Source organism: Thermochaetoides thermophila (assembly GCF_000221225.1).
Source record: "Thermochaetoides thermophila DSM 1495 unplaced genomic scaffold scf7180000011816, whole genome shotgun sequence".
In the NCBI taxonomy this organism is placed as follows: Eukaryota; Fungi; Ascomycota; class Sordariomycetes; order Sordariales; family Chaetomiaceae; genus Thermochaetoides; species Thermochaetoides thermophila.
Genome location: NW_006383032.1, coordinates 1,268,444 through 1,288,270, shown reverse-complemented (window position 1 = coordinate 1,288,270; position 19,827 = coordinate 1,268,444). Strand labels below are relative to the sequence as shown.

General features: G+C 52.3%; 7 protein-coding genes across 7 annotated transcripts; 4 read left to right on the top strand and 3 right to left on the bottom strand.

Annotated features, from left to right (window-relative positions):
* Positions 1-384: 384 nt before the first annotated feature.
* On the bottom strand, positions 385-3,722 carry CTHT_0024390 (putative transcriptional regulatory protein; the record flags this gene model as incomplete). Its single annotated transcript, XM_006692838.1, has 6 exons — positions 385-1,296; positions 1,364-1,748; positions 1,799-2,437; positions 2,494-2,887; positions 2,948-3,304; positions 3,527-3,722. 6 exons carry the CDS (start codon positions 3,720-3,722, stop codon positions 385-387), a joined length of 2,883 nt encoding a protein of 960 aa, XP_006692901.1.
* Positions 3,723-6,753: 3,031 nt separating this feature from the next.
* CTHT_0024380 (cop9 signalosome complex subunit 1-like protein) lies at positions 6,754-8,373 on the top strand (the record flags this gene model as incomplete). Its single annotated transcript, XM_006692837.1, has 5 exons — positions 6,754-6,817; positions 6,896-6,940; positions 6,994-7,274; positions 7,337-8,101; positions 8,152-8,373. 5 exons carry the CDS (start codon positions 6,754-6,756, stop codon positions 8,371-8,373), a joined length of 1,377 nt encoding a protein of 458 aa, XP_006692900.1.
* A 341-nt stretch (positions 8,374-8,714) lies between these two features.
* Positions 8,715-9,833, bottom strand: CTHT_0024370 (putative pre-mRNA splicing factor; the record flags this gene model as incomplete). The annotated part of the gene is made up of 1 exon (XM_006692836.1): positions 8,715-9,833. One exon carries the CDS (start codon positions 9,831-9,833, stop codon positions 8,715-8,717), a length of 1,119 nt encoding a protein of 372 aa, XP_006692899.1.
* Positions 9,834-10,358: 525 nt separating this feature from the next.
* On the top strand, positions 10,359-11,396 carry CTHT_0024360 (uncharacterized protein; the record flags this gene model as incomplete). The annotated part of the gene is made up of 2 exons (XM_006692835.1): positions 10,359-10,438; positions 10,499-11,396. The coding sequence occupies 2 exons, from the start codon at positions 10,359-10,361 to the stop codon at positions 11,394-11,396; spliced, it is 978 nt and encodes a 325-aa protein (XP_006692898.1).
* An 868-nt stretch (positions 11,397-12,264) lies between these two features.
* On the bottom strand, positions 12,265-12,819 carry CTHT_0024350 (uncharacterized protein; the record flags this gene model as incomplete). The annotated part of the gene is made up of 4 exons (XM_006692834.1): positions 12,265-12,318; positions 12,452-12,567; positions 12,658-12,693; positions 12,798-12,819. The coding sequence occupies 4 exons, from the start codon at positions 12,817-12,819 to the stop codon at positions 12,265-12,267; spliced, it is 228 nt and encodes a 75-aa protein (XP_006692897.1).
* Positions 12,820-14,388: 1,569 nt separating this feature from the next.
* CTHT_0024340 (phosphatidylcholine-sterol O-acyltransferase-like protein) lies at positions 14,389-16,789 on the top strand (the record flags this gene model as incomplete). Its single annotated transcript, XM_006692833.1, has 2 exons — positions 14,389-15,250; positions 15,312-16,789. 2 exons carry the CDS (start codon positions 14,389-14,391, stop codon positions 16,787-16,789), a joined length of 2,340 nt encoding a protein of 779 aa, XP_006692896.1.
* A 1,596-nt stretch (positions 16,790-18,385) lies between these two features.
* On the top strand, positions 18,386-19,103 carry CTHT_0024330 (thiamine biosynthetic bifunctional enzyme-like protein; the record flags this gene model as incomplete). Its single annotated transcript, XM_006692832.1, has 2 exons — positions 18,386-18,712; positions 18,774-19,103. 2 exons carry the CDS (start codon positions 18,386-18,388, stop codon positions 19,101-19,103), a joined length of 657 nt encoding a protein of 218 aa, XP_006692895.1.
* Between the last annotated feature and the right edge of the window lie 724 nt (positions 19,104-19,827).

The following is a 19,827-nucleotide window of genomic DNA, read 5'->3' as shown; positions in this document are numbered from 1 at the left end:
CCCCCTCTGTCTCCCTAGCAGAGTCTAGGCCATTTGTCTCTATCCTCTCCTCTTCCTTTCCTCCTCTTCATGCGTTGTTTCCTCTTGATTCCATTTCACTTGCTCGCCATCCGCGGGTATCGGTAACTTAATGCTCGCTCCCTCCTATGCAAATATACTTGGACAGCTGACAGGTTCAAAAACTGTCCCAGTTTCAGACCTTCCTAAATCTTACATTGCCCTTCAGAAATCCTTCATATTGAAGCAAAGCTGTTAGTTCCCTCATATGCCCCATATGAGTCTTGAAGTAGGCACCAAAGCTTGTCTCGTCATCAAATCATCTTCCACATCTTACATCTCCTCAGTCCCGTAATCAAACCTCCACAACCTAGCAGTTAAATATTGTCAACGATACCCCTCTGCGCCTCCCCAACAACCCTGAGAGATCCTAGACGCCGTCATCGACTCCAATGAAATATGGAAATCATTTTGTGATCCCTGCCCTGGGTGCTCCTGCTGATTCTGAGTTTGAGTGTGCATCAACCACGAAGGAATCGGCTCCAGCAGCTGTCCTTCGATTCCATCGTACATTGTACCCGCGGCAGTTGAACTTCCATGTTGCATGGCTGCTGGTGTCGGATAAAATTGCATTGTTGGGTTGGTCTGGGCCTGGGGTTGGGGTGCTACGCCAGTTGAGGGGTGAGTCTGAGCAGGATAGACAAAGGAGTTTTGCGTGTTTGATGCAGGGTACATTATCCCCATATCCAGGGCAACTGTGGTTGGGGCAGAAGCAAGGGCATAGACTTGGTTGGGAACTGAGGTTGAGTGTTGCGGAAGGGTCGTTGACGGTGAGATGCCCTGAGTTGCTTGGTGTTGTGGGTAGCCCTGAATGATTGCATCTTGGACTGTGCTAGAGACTGTAGCAGCGGTAGCCGCCACAGCCGCAAAATTGGTTGATACAGCCCCAGTCGACCCTGTTAGAGGTCCGGTTATGGGTACGGGAATCATACCCTGTAGCGTTTGGAAATCCTGGGTCGACAGGCTTGCGTGTTGGAGAAAGTAATTTCCAGATGAGACCAGCTGTTGGTGTGAACTTGATGATAATTGGGTGCTTTGCTGAGGAACTCCCCTTTGTTGTGGCTGTATTATCTCCTCAACACGTTGTTGGGAACTGTTGTCGCTTTCCTGACCTGATGCCACGGGATGATAGTCCACCTTTAGTTCCTGAGGGAGTGCAGGCGGGGCAGACCTCTTCCTGTTCGGTTTTGGCTGCTTCGCACCAGTATCCAGGCGTTCACTGAGCTGCTCAAAAAGAGGCTATATGATTATCGTCAGTGTCGTTCTGCTTGTATTCTTTCCCCTTTGGAGGAAAGAGGAGACTCACATTCAGCGCGCTCGTAATCCTATCCGCAGTTAAACTCCTACCCTTCAAATTTGCAATAAACTCCCTTCCGGCATAGATATCTTTAACATACTGCTTGGTGTTCACATGTCCTGGGTTCTCAAGGACGAAAAATACAAGCGACAGTATCGCAAAAAAGATTGCATACAGGATGAACCAGTACGGGCCAATTAAGACAGCCTGCTTCTGAATCTCGGCACCAATGTGGATGATGTTGCGCGAGACCTCAATGCACTTCGCTGCACAGCGATAGCACCGCTCATCAACTTGCTTGCCGGCTGTCAGGGCAGGCGACATATAGTGTAGAAAGGGACGATAGAGCATCATTTGGACGTGAGCAAAGCCGAAACGCAGGAGGGTCCGGACGCTGTTCTATGTCAGTAGTTGTTAATCATCCCTATATACGAGGAGACCTACCGGACAACTTCGATTGGTCCCTCCGTCCCCTCCCTCCAAAATTCTGGTAAGCCGCCCCTCCAGTCTTCCAATTCCTTCTCTAATGCCAGAATCCTGGAGTAGCTAATCAAGAATGTTGGGCTTCCCTGCCTAGCGCTCATCGATTCCTTTGCCGACCGCCCCCTTTCTCGGAAAGGATAAATCTCCTTCACCACACGAGCCAGTATCCCCATCAACCGGTTATGAGCATTGAACGCCTGAAAGAAACTTGGTGTTCCCTCGGGAGGCTTGACAATCGCTTCTCTGGTGATAAACTCATCATCAACCTCGCTCGGTAGGGGTTGGTCAACGTCCTCGTCGCTTAAGAGAATTGGGAAACCCAGAATAGCAGAGACGTAGCAGTCCATCTGTCGAACAACATGAAAGACCCTGCGACGTGTCTCATCCTCAATGGGAGTGATTTTGTCATGGAGAATATGGCGATGCAAACCCATGCGTAAGCATGATCGCAATGCTATCCCGAGGAACGCGTAGCAATCGCTGATATGCGATGTCGCTTGTAGGAAGAGAATCAGGTAGACAAAAGCTTGAAGTGAGCAGAGATCGCGGCATTCGGCTACATCTTGGAGGATGAGACGCGCAGATAGGTAGTATTTGATCCTTTATTTGGGTATGTCAGCCAGAGAATGACATATGAGTGATGCCAGGAGACCTACCCTTCCTCCAAAGCATCCTTATAGGTCGGTGCTGGACTGGATGGGCTAACCTGAGACACGTTGTAGACACACCCAAGAGCCAACACGGCAAAGAACAGTCCCAGGAACCTGTGCTCTTCATTCCCCCAAGACTCTTGTGGTGTTGTATACAACTTTTCGAACATTTCATAGAAACTTGGTTGGTGAATAACCCTCAACAAACACGTCGCGCAGTCAAGGGAGTAGTAGCACAGTTTCTTGGCCCTGTCTTTTGGTGGCAGCTGGAACCTCTGCTCTAGTTTTGCCTCCTGGGAGTTGGCGCTTGGTGTAGCTCCTATGGCTGCAGGGGAATCAATGCTGAACAACCCGGGCGGTGGGACCGGTCTAGGCAAGAAGTTTATCCCGTGTTCATTCCCTAACAGACTCTGAAAGTGTTCTTTCAGCCGCTGCAAGAACATTGTTCCTGAGGACGCACCGTGAAAATCCCAGACACCTCCTTCCTTCAGATCTAGCTGGCCCATAGACTCAATCATGGACATGAGCTTGGCATCCTCGTTGTCATGGTTGCTGCCAGGCTTGTCATCTTTCTCATCTCCCCCCTCTTCCTGAGATGGCTCCTCCCTGATAGTCATGGCTTGAGCTTGGGCCCTCGCTTTTTGCCGATTGCGAAACTCTTTTTGTATCACCGGATCGAGATTATGATCGGTAAGGTCAACATTAGGCATGAATTGGCGCAGAAGGGCCTCAGCGCGGTCGAGTCTTTGCTCAAGGGCCTGGATATATCCCGGCCCAGGGGTCCTCCGACGGTTAGATGGTTTATCGTAAGTGCATTCTAAACCCAAGTCAGTTAACAGGGAACATATCCACAACCATGGTATGCGTAGCAATTCACCATATGAGTAAATTCTGCAGTGCTTGCATGGATTCAAACCATCACACTTAACCTTTTTGCGCCGGCACTCATCACAAGCTCTGCTAACCCTACGTCGTTTTGGCAAATGTGTGTTCGGCCCAGCTGGACTCCCTTCGTTTTGGCTGGCTTCTGCTTGCACACCCTCTTGTGCTGGTGATGTCCCATCTCCCGAAGACATATACTCGTCCTGGGACTGGTCGTCCAGCTCGTCGTCGGACATATCGGGGGAGTTAGGGGTGTCGATCAGATTCGTGTTGACAGCGGTTTGCATATCTGTTTGGTCAATGGCTGCAGGATGGCCGGTGTGTTGGGCCTCAGCGGCTGAAATAATTGTCATGTCTCAGGGGATTGTGTCGAAGATGGCGTGATGTGGGTGTGTACAGTCGAGCTAGTGACGATCCTCAACCATGCTACTGGTGAGGAGAATAAGCATTCGGGGTGAAATCGTCTGGCTTTGGGGCTTTATCAGGTCCAGCTTCTTGAAGTTCAATTTGAGATCAGTGTGTTCAGTGCTGATGCAAAATGGACTCGGGCTGAAGTTGATTAGAGACTGAAACCCATTCTGCTTTTCAATGTCAGCTGAAAAAAGTGTTGGCTTGTAAAGTCCGAGGGAGTTAATACTGATGTCGGAAGTCGAACAAGTGTGTTCGGTCTCAAGGTTTTGAGAGCCATGTCAGGGAAAGGGGCTCTTATATATGAGAGGAAGAAGGTTGTGTTGAAATGTCGGAAGATCCTCATACCCCAATGATATGTTTAAGAGACAAACGGTTGTGTCACTGAAACCATAGGCGAACAGGGATCCAGTAAAAGTCTTAGCCACGCCGGTGAGCTGCCACAAGGCTGCTCATCGGCGTGGAGAGGATGGCTGATGCAGAGCAGCCCAACTGCGATGTACTCGGGCACACGGAGTTTCCGTCCGCAGACCTATGGCGATTCCGATCTGCCAGCCGATGGGAATGGTCCTCGATAGGCGAGGGAAATGAGATCGGCTCCGGCACGGGAGCCGGGCCGGGGTTATAAAGATGAAGTGCACTCCTAGGCTAGGGAAGTGCCAATGTAGATCCAGGATGCAAGGGGTGTCCGATGTAGCCCTGATGGATTGTATCAAGTGGAGAAATCACAAAAGTGGATAGGCGCTAGAAAAAATAGAAAAACGCGAAACTGCGGAAAGCAGGGAAGAAGGAAATAGAAGAAGGAGGAGAACGAGCCCTGCGCAGGGGCCAGATACCAACTAAGGGGTTCTGAGGCCTAAAGCACCGCTCGGTGGTTGGGCAGCGGGTTTGATGACAGGAGGTTGGAGGAGTATACAAGTGGGGGTTTCAACGGGGCCATCTGCCTGCCGCTCTCTCGAGAAAAGACGAAAACCCTGGTCTGGTGTGGAGGGTCGGACCCTGGACTAAGCAGCTTGGCCACACAGTTCACATTTTGGGCCAATACTTGATGATTGCCATTCAAGTGATTGAGTTTCTGTGCCATTTTTTGTTTCTGTTACTCAGTCATTGCCATGGTACAGGAATCAATCGTGCTCCCACATCTTGTGATATGTGAGTTCCATTGTCACACTCCGGTGCAACCGTTGCTGGCGTCACCTCAGCGAATGAGCAATGTCCTCTCTGTCTGGGGTCGAGGTGCCATCAACACCCATTCTGTGCAGGTCTCGGGTGTTTCGATTTGAGCACACCCAGCTGTCATTCCATAGGTAGCCCACACAGCCCACAACTCCGGAAGAGTCCCACACAGGGTTTTAGACTTTCACCTCTTGACCGGGCTGCCCTCCACGCGCGTCATGCTCACTTAACAAGGGACGGGACGTGAAGCCATGCAGAAGCCACAGGGTAGTTATGTTGGTTCCCTGCCTGTTCATAAGTTTTGTGAGATACAAAGAGAACACAAAGCATGGAGTGGGGGGTTTTACGCTCTGCAGCTTGGAAACCTCAGGATTGGTCATCAGTCGGCAGCCCGTTACGTGCTCGGAGGAAGTGGTTGGGGACTCAGGCTCGTCAACGGATGGGGACAGCATTGGACGCGGCCCAGTGGGACCTTGTACATACGAGCTGCCCATCTGGGAGCCAACCAGGACGGTCCTCACCGACAGCTGCTGCGCAGAGCTCGAAGCTGCCCTGGGCTCCGGGTGGAAAGTGGGCATGGAGTACCATCCCTCACCCAAGTCTGAATTGTATGACAACAAATGCATCCTTCCAATCCTCATCCCACACCATCGACATGCCTAGAAATGGATTGTATCTGCAAGAAGACCCTGGCGTACTCAAAAATTCGTAGGTGCAGGGAAAAAGGGCGAAATGGGACCCGAACAATGTACAAGGAATTGGGATCTTGAAAAAGGTGGGGAAATTCCCTGCACCCAAGGTCGCGCTAATGATCTTGGCATACGTCATCAGACATATCGGACGGACAAGGTCGGGGGTCGACATGGGAGCAGAGCAGGGCTCCTGCAGTTCGCCCAAAATCGGCGCATGCAGCACGGAATCGCACACAGGGCCTAACATGGAGGGTACAAGGCTCCGAATTTCCCCCGACCTTCTGCTTTGCTCTTTTTGCAATCCTTGTTCCCAACTTGAAACGGAGGGGCGGCGTTGCAGAACGGGTGCGCAATCTTCTTTGTCCACAACAGGCACTCTACACTGCCGATCTCTGGATCCTCACATCTCCTGTTGATATTAAATGCGGAGGGTTGCGACGCTGCACTTCCCTTACCCATTGGCTTGTGGAGGTTCCCAAAATCATCCAGAGAGCGATCTGACTAGGGATTATCTAAGCAAAGGGTAATCAGTCCGTATTTCACAAACAGCTCTCGCAAACAATGCAAGCATTGGGTATAGTTGAATGAGCAGATAGTATTCATAACCTGGAACACTGAATTAGTCTTGAAAGTACTGCCAATTCAATACCTAGCTAGGGGCTATGTTGCAATTCTTTTATCGGCGTTTTATCCGTGGCTTTGCACAGGCATAAGCCGAAGATGCCAAACTTGGGAGTTTGGGCCACATATCTCTGTCGAATTTTGTTGTACACTAAAAAGTAATCTTACTGAGTGTAAATAAATAACACAATCTCACAGCTGGAGCGTGCACAATAGTCCGTACCGACGCTCTTCCTTGGAGCTGCCGGCTTTCATGTAAACTTCTCCCATACATAACCCTGGCCAGGGTTAACTACGCACAACCAGCTCCACTTACCCCACCATTGGCCCGCGCTGGGTCCCGGCGGTTGCCTGGGTCAAGCTCCTGCCAAAGGTGACCTCCAGCACAAGTCTCAGCCTTATCACGATTTGACCCAGCACAGCATCGCGAAATCTACCATCAGCCTTACCTGGAGGCACGTAGAGTGCCACGACCACACCAGCTAAGATGGACAACAATCTGCTGAGGTTCTTCACTCTTATGGACGGCCAGGGCTATCCTGTCGTCAAAGGTACGAGTGCAAGCTGCTGGCAGCTCTCAGCTGCCGACATAGTCGAGGGCATGATGCTAACATAGAGCTGCGAACAAGAGGCCCCCAGGTTCGATCTGGACATGTACATTGGGAACTACAAGGGTGAGCGCCACGAGTTCATTGACCAGGTGTCCATACGGCCCTGACACATCCAGGCCGTACAAGGTTCGACCGCCTCATCCTCATCGGCCGAAGCTGTGTGCCGCTATGCATCGATGCCCTGAAAGCTGCCATAGTCGATGCCAAGAAGGGGAGAGATATCCAAAGATACAAAGAAGCCGTAGATTGCCTGCAGATTGCAGCCCCATTAGAGCCAGAGGCGGTCCTAGACCAGGCGTGGATCAACCAAAAAGAGGCCGAGAACAAGGATATTACCAACCGGCTGCTGACAGAGCTCAAGGGTTACAAGAACAACCTAATTAAGGAGAGCATTCGGGTAGGTTTTCTGGGAGAAACACCCCGCTAGACAGCTGATTTCAGTTTGGCTGACCTCTCCAGATGGGCCACGAGGACATGGGTAAGCACCTAGAAGCCACAGGCGATCTGAACCTTGCTGCCGAGTCTTTTATGAAAATGCGCCCGGATGTCAGCACTACTAAGCAATATATCGACGTGGCCAAGCATCTCGTCCGCGTCTCCATCCATCGTCGTGAATGGAGCATGGTCACCGCGCATCTGAGCAAGCTCCAGGGCACGGCGCAGCTGACGGATGACGAGGAGAAGCAACTCTCAGCATATATGCGCATAGCGCATGGTATTGCGTACCTGGGCCAGGAGAAGTACCTCGACGCGGCGCTCAGCTTCCTAGAGGCAGATAACGTTGCGCCGACGGTGTATAACGAGATTGCATCGCCCAACGACGTGGCTATTTATGGCGGGCTGTTGGCCCTCGCGTTCATGAATCGCAGCGAGCTGCAGACGAAGGTGCTGGACAACGTCAAATTCCGCGAGTTCCTCGAGCTGGAGCCCAACATCCGGCGGGCGGTATCGCAGTTTGTCAGCGGCCGCTACTCGGCCTGTATCTCGACTCTGGAGGCGTACCGGACTGATTGCTTGCTCGATATCTACCTGCAACGGCATGTCAAGACCATCTTTCAGCAGATTCGAAACAAGTGTATTGTGCAGTACCTGATTCCCTTCTCGCGGGTGAGCTTGGATACCATGGCCAAGGCGTTTGGTAGCCCGGACCAGCCGATTGAGGACGAGCTGGCGGATATGATCAAGGCCGGGACTCTGCAAGCGAAGATAGATCTTATTGACCGCGTATGCTCTACAAATTACCCGGTTTGCTTAAACAAAGCTAACGTTCCTAGCTTGTCGTTACCATGTCGGCCAACCAGCGCGCTCACATGCAGAACATGGCGCTTAAGACGGCCAAGGTGTACGAGCGCCAAGCAATTGATCGGTTGAACCGCATGGGGCTTGTTGCTGCTGAGCTCGACATCAGGCCGTTAACAGCCAAATTCTCTGCCATGAGAGGGATGATGACTCAACAAGGGGATCGGATGAATGAACAATTGGAAAATGTTGTTTGAAACGAAACCTTTGGTTGTCGTGCTTTTCATTCAAGTAATGCATTTTTGGCACAAGGGAAGGGCAAAGGGAGCTGAACTGAAAAGCGCTGGGATACGAGACGAGCATGGCCTGAGCATGGTATTATTGAAGTTGGGATCTCAGGGGTCTGATAAGCAGCCCGTATACTGAGGGCCTATGATGATATGGAACCAGTGATATGCCAAGGCATACTGTAGTGACAACGGACCGTACTACAACGGTGAGCACAACTGCTCAACCATAAGATCTCGTTGATCAAGCCCTGATGTGAACATTATATAGCGATCGATTTGATCACCTCATTACTACAGCCATGGGTATCCTACCCCATCAACTGCCTCACATCCTCCGGCGGCCACCTAACTTGCGCAAACGTCAAGCACCGCTTGATACTCTGCAAGTACTTCCTTGTGATTTCACTGCCCATAATATGTCCCCTTTCACCATCATGCAGCTTCTCGCGCGCACTACGTTCGTGAATACCAACCATCGTCACACCGATAGGCCATGCCGCCTTGCCGATACTCAACCTCAGATACCCATCGTTCGCATCCACGTACCGCCTCTCCTGTGCCGCATGCACAATCTCCACTATCGCGCTCAGGATCTCCTCATCAAGATCTCCCGTTTCAAATTTCCGGAAGAGGGGCCTCATTGTTTCTTTACTGGACGAGCACGCCTTGCGCGCTGCTTGTCCAGCAAACGTGTCGGCGTTGTCTTCCCTTGCCAAAGCGGCCTCCCACTCGCGCAGAACCATGTTGAAGTAGGAAGCCAGCTGGCGGAACAGGAATCTGCGCGCCTTCCGGTCTGACGCTGGGGGGGCCTTGGGAGGGACTTTCATATCCTTTTCTTCTACTGGCGGGAGACTTGTCTCAATCGGGCCCGTTGGCAAGGCTAGGCCGCGCTCTCTGCGCAGCGCAGTGCGATAGCGCCGTAACCGGGCGGAGTGGTCTTCGCCGAAAAGGAGGGCTGGTTCACCCAGAGAGCGCAGTTTTGTCGTGAGTTCGTCGTCTGGAATGTCGCGCCTTGCGTCCTCGCCTAGACCCCATTCGTCGTCTTCGTCCCATGCTTCCTCTTCTTGCTTCTTCTTTTCCTTCTCCTTCTCTTCGTTCTCGGCTGTGGGTGGGACCTCCGGAAGGCCTAACCTCCTCCGTCTTGCCCTCTCCTCCTCAGCTTCTTTGGCAGCCTTCCGAGCGCGCTGTTCTTCCGCAAGCTTTCTGCGCTTTTCTTCCCTCGCGCGGGCTTCAGCAGCGGCCTCTTCCTCGCGCCGGCGCTTTTCGGCTGCTTTCGCGGCACGCTCTTCCTCGAGTCGTTTCTGTTCTTCGAGGTAGGCCTTGCGGCGTTGCTCTTCGGCTTCGCGACGGGATATATATTTCTTATCAGAAGGGACGGAGGAGGAGGCTTTGGAGAGCTCCTTGGACATCAACGAGGCGAAGTCCATTTTGGCGATAAAGGGCCCTAGAGGGGCGTTTCTCGAAAGGTTGGCGTTGGGGTTCTATCCAGAAGTAATCCCGGAGAAAGGTTGAAAGAATTTACAAGGCGTAGGTTGGCGGCTCAGCGAAGAAACTCTTGTAAACGATGGCGATGTCGTGGTTCGAGACGATGAAGGAGAAATGTTAAGAAGTGATTCCCCAAGGCGGCTCTGCGACCCGCTAAAACCAAGTCATCTCGCCCCAGCAACCAGCCAACAGCCACATTGACGCCCCGGTTGGTGCACCCCCGGGCCCCACCTTCAGTGGGCTGCAGCTCCACCAGCCCTTTGTCACGACGATCGCTGATCGAAACGTCTGCCGAAGCTTCTTTTGCGCTTGTGGTTCTCAATCTTCTAGTACCATTTTCATCCAATCTTCTCACTTCAAGAACCTTCTCAAGAAGTTATCCTTATAGTTATCACATTGCTAGCCCAAGAATTTTCCAGCCAAACGCGAGCTTCTAAATCAATGCATTACCAGCTCACATAAACACAATGAGCGCGTCAGACGTCAAACGTGACGAGACAGCGCCGTTCCTCGTCAAGCTTTTCTACCGCACCGGCGCATTTCACAGGTATGCTCCATCAAGCTCTCTCATTTCAATTGATGCCAAAGGCTGACTCAGTCCGCCCAGACCCGATGAATTCGCCGCGCGCAATCTTCCTCCCTACCTCCCGATACACGCCTGGAAATCCTGCACCCTCCTCGAGCTAGCGCACCACATGCTTGAAGCGTCCCCTCCCATCCTTCCCAATCCAGCTGTCGGTACGCGCCTTTCTTTTCGGCTTGTTTACCCCGAAGAGAGCGACTACGACGATTACGAAGACTACGACAACCGGAGTCGCAGCAGAAGTCGCAGCTGGAGTAGGAGCCGGAGTCGGAGTAGGAGCTACAGCAGGAGTAGAAGTCGCAGCCCGAGAGGCAGGAGACGAGCTCGTGCTGCGGCTGCAGCGTCGTTTCAACGGACAAGGCAGAAGTTTATCACCAAGGACTTGGGAAGCGTGGTATTAGGGGGCGCGAAAGGGCCCGGCGCAGGATATGCAGACAAGATCGTAGAAGATGATGAAATGGGGTTGGACAGCAGCCTCGCAAACGGCGATGACTACGAGAATGAAGGTGACTCCAAATGCAATGAAGATGACCAGGCGAGCCTCACACTCGAAGAAGCGCGGTTTATACCCGGCGATTACATCAGTTGTGCGATTTTACCGCCAGATGAGTTGACTGGGGAGGTTATGCCCGCAGGCGCAGCGAAGGTTGGCCGGGGCGCAGGCGTTGGGGAGGCAACGACTTCGTGGGGAGAAGATGAATTGCCCTCTCCTCCACTGCCACCTGCATCAAGTAGATATCGCGATAGGGAAAGAGATTATCACTGGAGCGGCGGCGGCGGCTATAACGGCCGGGGAAGAGGGTGGAGAGGCCGGCGAGGAAGAAGGTATTCTGGGGATTTCGGGAGAGGGGGGTTGCCTGAGGGAGAGTGGAGGAGGGGAGACGTGCCAAACGATGACGGAGATTATGGGAGATGGAGATAACTTGGTGGGTCTCGTCGGGGAAAGTTGTTGAGTGTTGGAGAAATGCCTTCAGGGCAGATAATGATACTTTCTCGATGTGAGCGTCGTATATTCTCTGATTCCAAGTCAAACGCTCTTCTTGCCAGCTCGTGGAAGACGAATACTAGAACCAAACATCCAGGATTTATCATCACATACGCCCTTGATCTTGGAGCCAATAAATAAACGGGGACACATGAAGATATTGGTCTCAGCACTGCATGAATATATCCAATCTGAAAACATCACACCTATGTGTTATCGCCTATCGAGTGTTCCATCGTGTTGCAGCACCAACGGGTCCGAGATCATAGTGAAGGTTGCCACTGGCAATTGGCAATACTAACGGGAGGACATTATTGAAAATTAAATAAAGAAATAAATAAAATAATGATAATAAAAAGCACACCGGGCACGCCCCGTCGGGCAGCCACCGGCTGCGAAAACCCCTTAGTTCCTAAGTCGTTAGGGCGGAGCCTCTCACCTATCTAAGTAGGCTTCCAGACATGGAGGCCTAGCTGCGGCCTATTAGTAGGTGATTTTGCACCCTAAGAACGAAAGATTTCACTGTACTACAATGAAGAGTACTGGGGTTTGTGGTCCGTGGCTTTGGGTAGGCTGGAGAGACGCATCATGTGCTGTCATATGCTGTCTGGCTTGGGACAGGTTGGGGAAAAAGCAGGTTGGTGAGGCTGGCCGAGACAGAGACCGACCCAACCACAAGCTACCGCTGAAATCCAGGCCGAACCGCATCAAAAGGCTTCCGAAAACGTTAAAGGTGAAGAAAGCCAAAAATGTCGAAAACTGAGTCTCATTTGCATATATACAAGTCCCCTGGCACACGACTCCTTCAGCGCTCGGAGATGAGGTCGCCCCTCCTCTTTGCCCGCAGATCCCAAAGACCCTGTCGCAAAAACGCCCATGAAGAGCGGCAGCACGTCAGCCAATCGTCTCTCCTCGAGCGCGTTTTTAGGAAGAGGACACATATCCCTCCACTGACTTCCTCCACAGGATCCCGTCCACCAGGGCAGACTTACGTCCGTCTTATAGGCAAGGTAGCCGATAGTGCTGGGCACAACAACAACATACATGAAGGAGACGAGAGCGGTGCGTTTGGTCCAACGGAAATACTTATAGCGGTTGCTGATCATGCCTGGCAGGAGAGGAAGAAGGTTGGGGGGTTAGAGCCGGAATTCTCCAGCAAAACCTTAATAGAATCAGAGGGTTGAAGCAAGTAACGTACTCCCGAGCCGGACCAGGGCCGGGTCCATGGCGATCTCTGTAGAGAACACCGTTAGCTTGATCTGAGCTCTTTCTTCCTCCACTCACAGCTTCCCCCTCGAGGGCCAATTTCAAGAGCCAATTGACCTAGAAAATACGTACTGTAGTGCTGAAGGCCAGCCATTTTGAACGTATCTGAATCGGCCTGCAAGACAAATTGGTTGGCTCGAGAAGGCGACTTGGTTGACAGCGCGCTTGCTGGTGCCGTCGTCAGACGTCGAGATGCTGAGCTTCGCAACGTTGCCGTGCTTCGGGTGCAGCCCCGGTGGGCGGTCTTGGCGCCAATCCTGGCGGGGCGAAATCACGTGATATTTTTGATGACCATAACCCCACTGCAGTCATCTCTTGGTTGGCAGGGCCAATCCGGGGGATTCACTTCTTCGCCCGCCATGGAGACGCTCTCAAACACAATCACATGCATGTCTCTGCCGAAGGACAGATGTTACGATACAGTGCCAATGAAATTGATTGACTTGTGTCCCCTTTGCTTGCAAGCGATGGCAACACTGAATGCCATTGATGATAGCTCTGTTATCTCGCTTTCATTCACAAATAATATCATGAAGACAGTTTCATAGCCCAATGGTCAGGCCAACAGCCCCAACAGCCCTCCGGAACCGACCAAACATTGGCGCGGTGGGCCACACAAGTGGACACCGACAGGCTGAGCATCAACGCCCAGAGTAAGCGGCTTTTCGCCCCGACAACAGCTCTTCCCGCTGCCAAGGCGATCTGGAACGATCGTCCCCCGCGTCAGTATGGATGAGATGACGTCAAGGTAAAGTGGTTTTGCTAGGGAGGAAAACAGGTGGTTTCAAGGGACCTGAAAGCAGAAGACATGGCACCGAAAACAGGGGAAACAATGATGCTGAAACCAGCTAGTGCATGGTAATAATGGTAACACCGGGGCACGTTACTGATTGGAGTCACACCGCCGTGCGAGATAGGGCAGGTGTCCAATCCCAATATCTCATCTCTATGCTGCCGCTGCCACGCTGTGCTTTACCAGCATGCTGACACCCTGTTTCCTGGGCTTTCTGCGGTCTACCCGCAGGTGCCGATCGAGGAGTGACAAGCCAGGGCCCGAAGACGGCCAAGTTGGCGTGGGGAGGCCTGATTATGGGACACAAAAACGACCCCGTCAGACTCTGAGGCTCCGAGCGAGCCGGTTGGCCTTTTAAGTTCCTGACTTCACCAACCCTGTCAAGTCAAGCCCAGGTTGGCTGCGAGTCAAGAACATCCGGATCTACAGTCGATCTTCTGCGAGCGTCGCTGTCGCGTGGACAAGCAGGCAAATAACTTGAATGCTCTAGCTGAAGGTCATTGGCCAGCTCAGCAATCATAGATAACTGGCTGTCTAAAAGGTTCAAATGTCATCAAAGCAAAGAACTTTCGCTGCGAAAAAAAGGAATTTGAAGAGCAAGGCGACTTCATCCGAACCCAGTCCCACAATCCTAGGCCCGGATCCAGCGCCAGCATCTTGATCCTCTGGACCCTGCTAACCATGAAGAGCAGCAGGCAAGGACCTTGTATTTCATCAGAAGCGAAGAACTCATAAGCCGCAAGGCGTTCATCTGCACCCTTGGATTTTCACCTCTGTTTCGCGATCTCATACACATCTTCACACACTATTCATTTATTTCATAGCAACCAGAAGCTGAAGTAAAACCGCGCCGGGCAAGGCCTGACATCCATGGACCATCCCGACCTGAGCTGCCCGGGCAGCATTCAGGAATCCCAGGAACAGAGCCGCGTAGTGAATGGCCCTGTTCCTGTTCCAGAAGTTGTTGTGTCATCACCAGCACAAGCCTCGGATAGCACTGAAGACAACGACATTGAAGTCGATGTGAATCAGGACGACGCCTGCTCGGTCCTCCAGCCGGCCATCTCCCTGTCGGCGACTCGTCTTACGGCATCATGCACACCTGCTGCAGACAAGCTTGCCGCTCTGGCAAAGCATGATGCCAGGAATGAGGCCGAGGCGAGCCCTCCATCCAGCCCAGTAGGGAAACCCAACAGGTTCTCCTGGTCGGATGTCTCGGGACGTCCAAAGCGGTCGTCAACTGTGCCCCTGCCGACAGGTCCAGCGATCCCGATCCCAGGGAAGCTTCAGCTCTCCTCAACCGCGGCCGAGCCGGGCCGGTTCATGTCGTCCATGTCGGCAGCCTTGCAGTCCCGGTCGAAGCATAGGCGAACGCAGTCAGCTGGCGAGAGTGCATTGAAGAGGTTGTCGAAGGCATTGCCGTCGCTGTCATTTCCTACGCATTTGAAGCCGAGCAGCCCAACGTCGAAGTCCACTTCCTCTTCATCGTTGTCATTGAACAATGCTTCGGGGCGCAAGAATGCTCAGGAGTCGGAAGAGCAGGAGCAGGAGCCGAGTGGGACTCTGCACCGCTCCGCGTCGGACGAGTCGTTGGTGTATCAGACCCTGTCAAGGGTTACGTCGTATGGAGAGGATGAGCGGTTTGCGCATGTGAGGGAGCAAGTGAACGTGAGGGTGAAGGCAATCATGGATACGTTTGAGGGAGCTTCGTTCCGGTTGCCTCAGATGTCGAGTACGTCTTCTGAACAGCCCGCACTCTTGTGTGCTCACCAGCAAACTAATTGGCGTGACAGGTATCCTCAACGCTCCCTTGAAGCGCGACTCCCAACCAGGAGTGCGCCGCGCAAGTTCCTTGCCAACTCCCTCCCGGACACCAAAAGGTACCCTCGACGAGGTCCTCGAGGACCTCACTGGTGACGTGGTCATCTTAGGTGGCTACCGTGGTTCGATCTTACGCTCAGCCAAACCTCCACATCGCAGGCTCTGGGTTCCCGTGAAGGTCCAACTCGGCGTGCGCAAAGTCAATCTTGAGGTCGGACTCGACGATGTGGATGAGGAGAACATGACGCAACATATTATTCCCGACGGCATGCTGCAGCATATTGGGCCCGTCGATATTGCTAGGCGGTTGTTTAAGCGGCTCAGGGAGAGCCCGAATGCAAAGGAGGGGAAGCTGAGGGTACATGATTATGGGTATGATTGGCGGCTGAGCCCGCATCGATTATCGAAGCAGCTTGTTGAGTTCTTGGAAAAGTTGCCGTGCAACTCGGATCCGACGCTCCCTAAAGAGAAGAAGGGTGCTTTGGTGATTGCGCACAGCTTGGGCGGCTTGATCGTCCGGCACGCGGTCAACCAGAGGCCGGAGCTGTTTTCAGGTGTTGTGTACGCCGGCACGCCGCAGCGGTGTATTAACATCCTGGGCCCGCTGCGTAACGGGGATCCAGTGCTGCTGAATGAGAAGCTGCTGACGGCGCAGGTGAACTTTTCGTTGCGCACGACGTTTGTCTTCCTCCCTGAAGACGGGTTCTGCTTCGTGGATAAGCACACCAAGGAAGAGTATCGGGTCGACTTTTACAACGTGGACGATTGGATCCGGTATAGGTTCTGTCCTTGCGTGTCAGATCCGCCGCTGCCGCCACTGTCCAGGAGCACGACCCTGGGGTCGCTATTGAGTTTGTCGGATTCGTTGTCAAGCTTGCCGCTGAGGAAGAATGGAGGTACCAACAGCCACGGCAAGCACAAATCTGACTCTCACCACAAATCCAGCTCCCGGCCTACCTCGATGATATTCGATTCCAACCACAACCACACCACGTCCAGCAGCAACCATAGTGGCAAGTCTCCCTCCCGCGAGCAAGCCCTGGATTATCTGCGCCGGGTACTCTCCCGGACGCGCCAATTCCGCCAAGAACTCACTCATAACTCTTCCCACCAATCCGCCAATCTCTATCCTCCACACGCAGTCATTTATTCAAAATCCCTTCCGACAACCTACGCAGCCCAGGTCGCCTCTCGCGAAGCCATCGCTCACGCCGATGCGTACGATGATCTGCTTTTTAAGTCAGGAGATGGAGTTGTGTTGGCTAAAGAGTCGATGCTGCCCGAGGGGTATAAGCTTGCCAAGGGTGGCAAGGTACAAACGGATAGGGGGCATATTGGGTTGTTGGGGGATTTAGAGGCTGTGGGCTGGGCGCTGAAGGCTGTGGTTAGGGGGAGGAAGATGGGCGTTGGGCTGGGGTTGGATGGTGTGAAGGCTGTAAATGGGGCGTAAATAGTTTGCGTGAAGGATATTGAGTGACCAAAGTTAAGCGGGCAAGAGAAGGGGAAGCTACAGGGTAAGAAATAAGCTGTACATAAGGGAAAAGAGATTTGGGTGTGGTTTGTGGGGGGGGGGAGCGGTTGAGACGGAGTGTTGCGCATTGAGGGGTTTGTGTTCAACCACGAAAAAGAGGGACGGAGTTTGTGATACCCTAGGGAGGAGAATTTATCTCTTGGATTTGGAGATAGAGAAAAGGATTCATAAAGAATTAGAGACAGAGAGTCTTACATAAAGTCAACACCATTCAACAAGCTCCTACCGTCCCTCCTCAATCTGCGCTTGGTCAGCTGGTTTATACAAGGGTTAGGGTCTGTGATGTGAAGCTTCCCCCAACGAACTCTCTCTAGCACTTCTTCCTCACCAATGATCATTTCGAAAACAGTCTCCGCATTCCTTCCGATGGATTCCCCGATCCAGCCCGCGTTTCCATCCAGATCGGCCAACAGTTTATACATTTAACCTTATTTCTGTCCTCATTATCCGGATTCAGGAAGCCCGAAGCACCAACCATGCAGACAAACGCGCGGCTCGCTTGCTCGGGACGCTGCCCATCCGTTCCAGAAAAAGTTTCACGTTTCTCTCCATCCTCGCTTTGCCGTTCCCTCATATTGACGTTAACCACTTACCGCCCATAAAGGCGACAAAAACGCATGCACCGAAGATGATATGCATCCACAAGGTTCCCATCCAACCTGCGAATAAACATTCCACCAATGCCAGAATCGCAGGCCCCAGCAATAGGCCGCAGACGAGTGGCACGAGATTCGCAAACAGGCCAAGATGCTGACCAACAAGCGGGAAAGACATGCATATTCTTTCCTTTGGGATCAAGGATGAAAGGATGGGCGCTCAGTAAGATGTTGTCGAGCGGCCAACCAGCTGCAAGAGAAAGAAAATGGCCAATTGTGTGCCGCGCCGAGGCGCGGTTCCGGCGCTTAGGTCTGCGCGGAGAGTGCCGTTGACGCAACCTACTAGTCTAACTGTGATCGGACCAGGGAATTTTGCGTACAGGAAGACTAGAATTTTTGGTTCTTTGGTGCTTCTCAAGGTGGCAGAGCTAGCTGGGCTAGCCGCTGACTGTCGCTTACATACCTATCCGATCGGAAAGGACCAAGCTTAACCGCCCGTTGGTTGTAGGCGTTTTCTGGGAGAGGTAGATCTACGAAAATGGATGCTGCAGGTTGCCATCACTGCAAATGTTGTGAGAGGGTTAGACTTTGTCTCAGTGGACTTGGACGGGTATTAGTATGGTGGTGTTCCCCTGAGTCGGATGCTTGCCTTTGCGTCCACCTTCTCAGTCACACAGGCGTTGTTTCGGCTCGAGAGAAATAGACTCTTGGTGTAATTTGGTAGTGTTTACCGCAGAACGGTTCACTCCTTAAGAGTATTGCACTGCTTATCTTTGCTTTGATCCAACAACCTGCCAATCTATATCCCCTAATCACCCCCTTTTTGTTGACGACTTCACAGCAAGTCTTCTTCTCTGGACTACAAAGAATAATATCACCTAGTCTTCATTCTCACAACGTCGTCTCCGATCCAATAAAGATGCACCTCTTCACCAAGCCCTCGTCCACCTCCTCCTCCTCTTCCTCAGTCACCTGCGATGCCCAGATACAATCTAAACGGCACACTCTCCGCACCCTCTCCTTTGCCCTGATGGGCACCGCATCCCTCGGCTTGCTTTTAGGCCTTTCCATCCTTGGTCTCGCAGCCAACACCCTCCGCATATACGACGATACAAACCTCGGGCCGCAATATTTCCTCCCACTGTGGCCTCGTGATACCGATTTGAAGCCAACAATTGGGTATATCGTGGCAGGAAGCCTGGCAGTCGTCGGAAATGTGTTTGTCGTAGGGTTTGGGAGGGCTAACGTACACTTTCCCCCTCCCTCCTCTGTCTCTAGTGGCAAGGTGACTAACACACACGAAACAGTTCCGCCCCAGCACATCGAGAACTGCCATTTCTCTCCTTCCCCCTCTTCTCGCCCTATCCGGGATTCTGACCGCCCTGGGTCTGCACTACGCTTCGCTCCCTTCTGTTAACAGACCAGACACGATTGTTTCATGGGCCTGCAGATGGAACGACGTTCCCATGAAAGTTCAGCCTAAGTGGGGGGAGATTTGCCGCCAGGGACGGTCTGCTTCATATGTTGCATTGGTGACGCTGCCCGTGGAGGTTGTCGTGCTCGGGCTGGTGTGGATTGTTGAGAAGGTGAGGAGCGATGTTTGGGAAGTTGAGAACAGGGAGAAGGGCGAGCAATGAGGGATGACTACATGCATGAGACGGGGAGCCCGAGAGTGAAGCATAAGGGGATAAGGTGTTGAATCTCGACGATCTCCTCTAAATAATGTACCCTTGACGGGAAGCTCCCTCCGGCCAAGGAGCGGTCCCGTATGATCTTTTTCTCACTCGTGTGTTTCTTTGGGCAAGGGCGTGGAAGGGATACGGCCAGTATTGTATTGTCATTCTACATGTTCTTCATAGTGCTGGTCTTCTAGGTTGTAAGGTTTCTCGACTGTAGCATTCTCACTCCCGACTTACATGACCTTTGTTGTCGTCAGCATGGCTTCTCAATTTCCGTGGTCATCTCATTACATTAGGCATCGGATAGGGGTAATTTCATCGCTTAAATCTCTTGTCCATAAACAGCAGCATTTTATCAAACGGCGCCTTACAGCAAGAGAAACGTGAGCAAACAGAAAACCCGACACCCCTACATGCTACAGACAGGCTGGGAACTTCGTCGGTAATCCAAGACGACCAGGGACAAATGTTTCATCCTTTAGATTAGAGCAACGCGGGTAACACTTTGATGATCAAGATGGAGAGATAAATGATAAACAAAACGGGGAAATAAAGACGACGCGATGATGTGAAGAAAAATCAAAATAATGAAGAGAAAAAAGAAGCGCAAGAAAGGAAGGAAGGACATGGAAAAGAAGAAAAAATGACAACCGCAAAAAGTTCACGTGTCAGCCCACTGCCA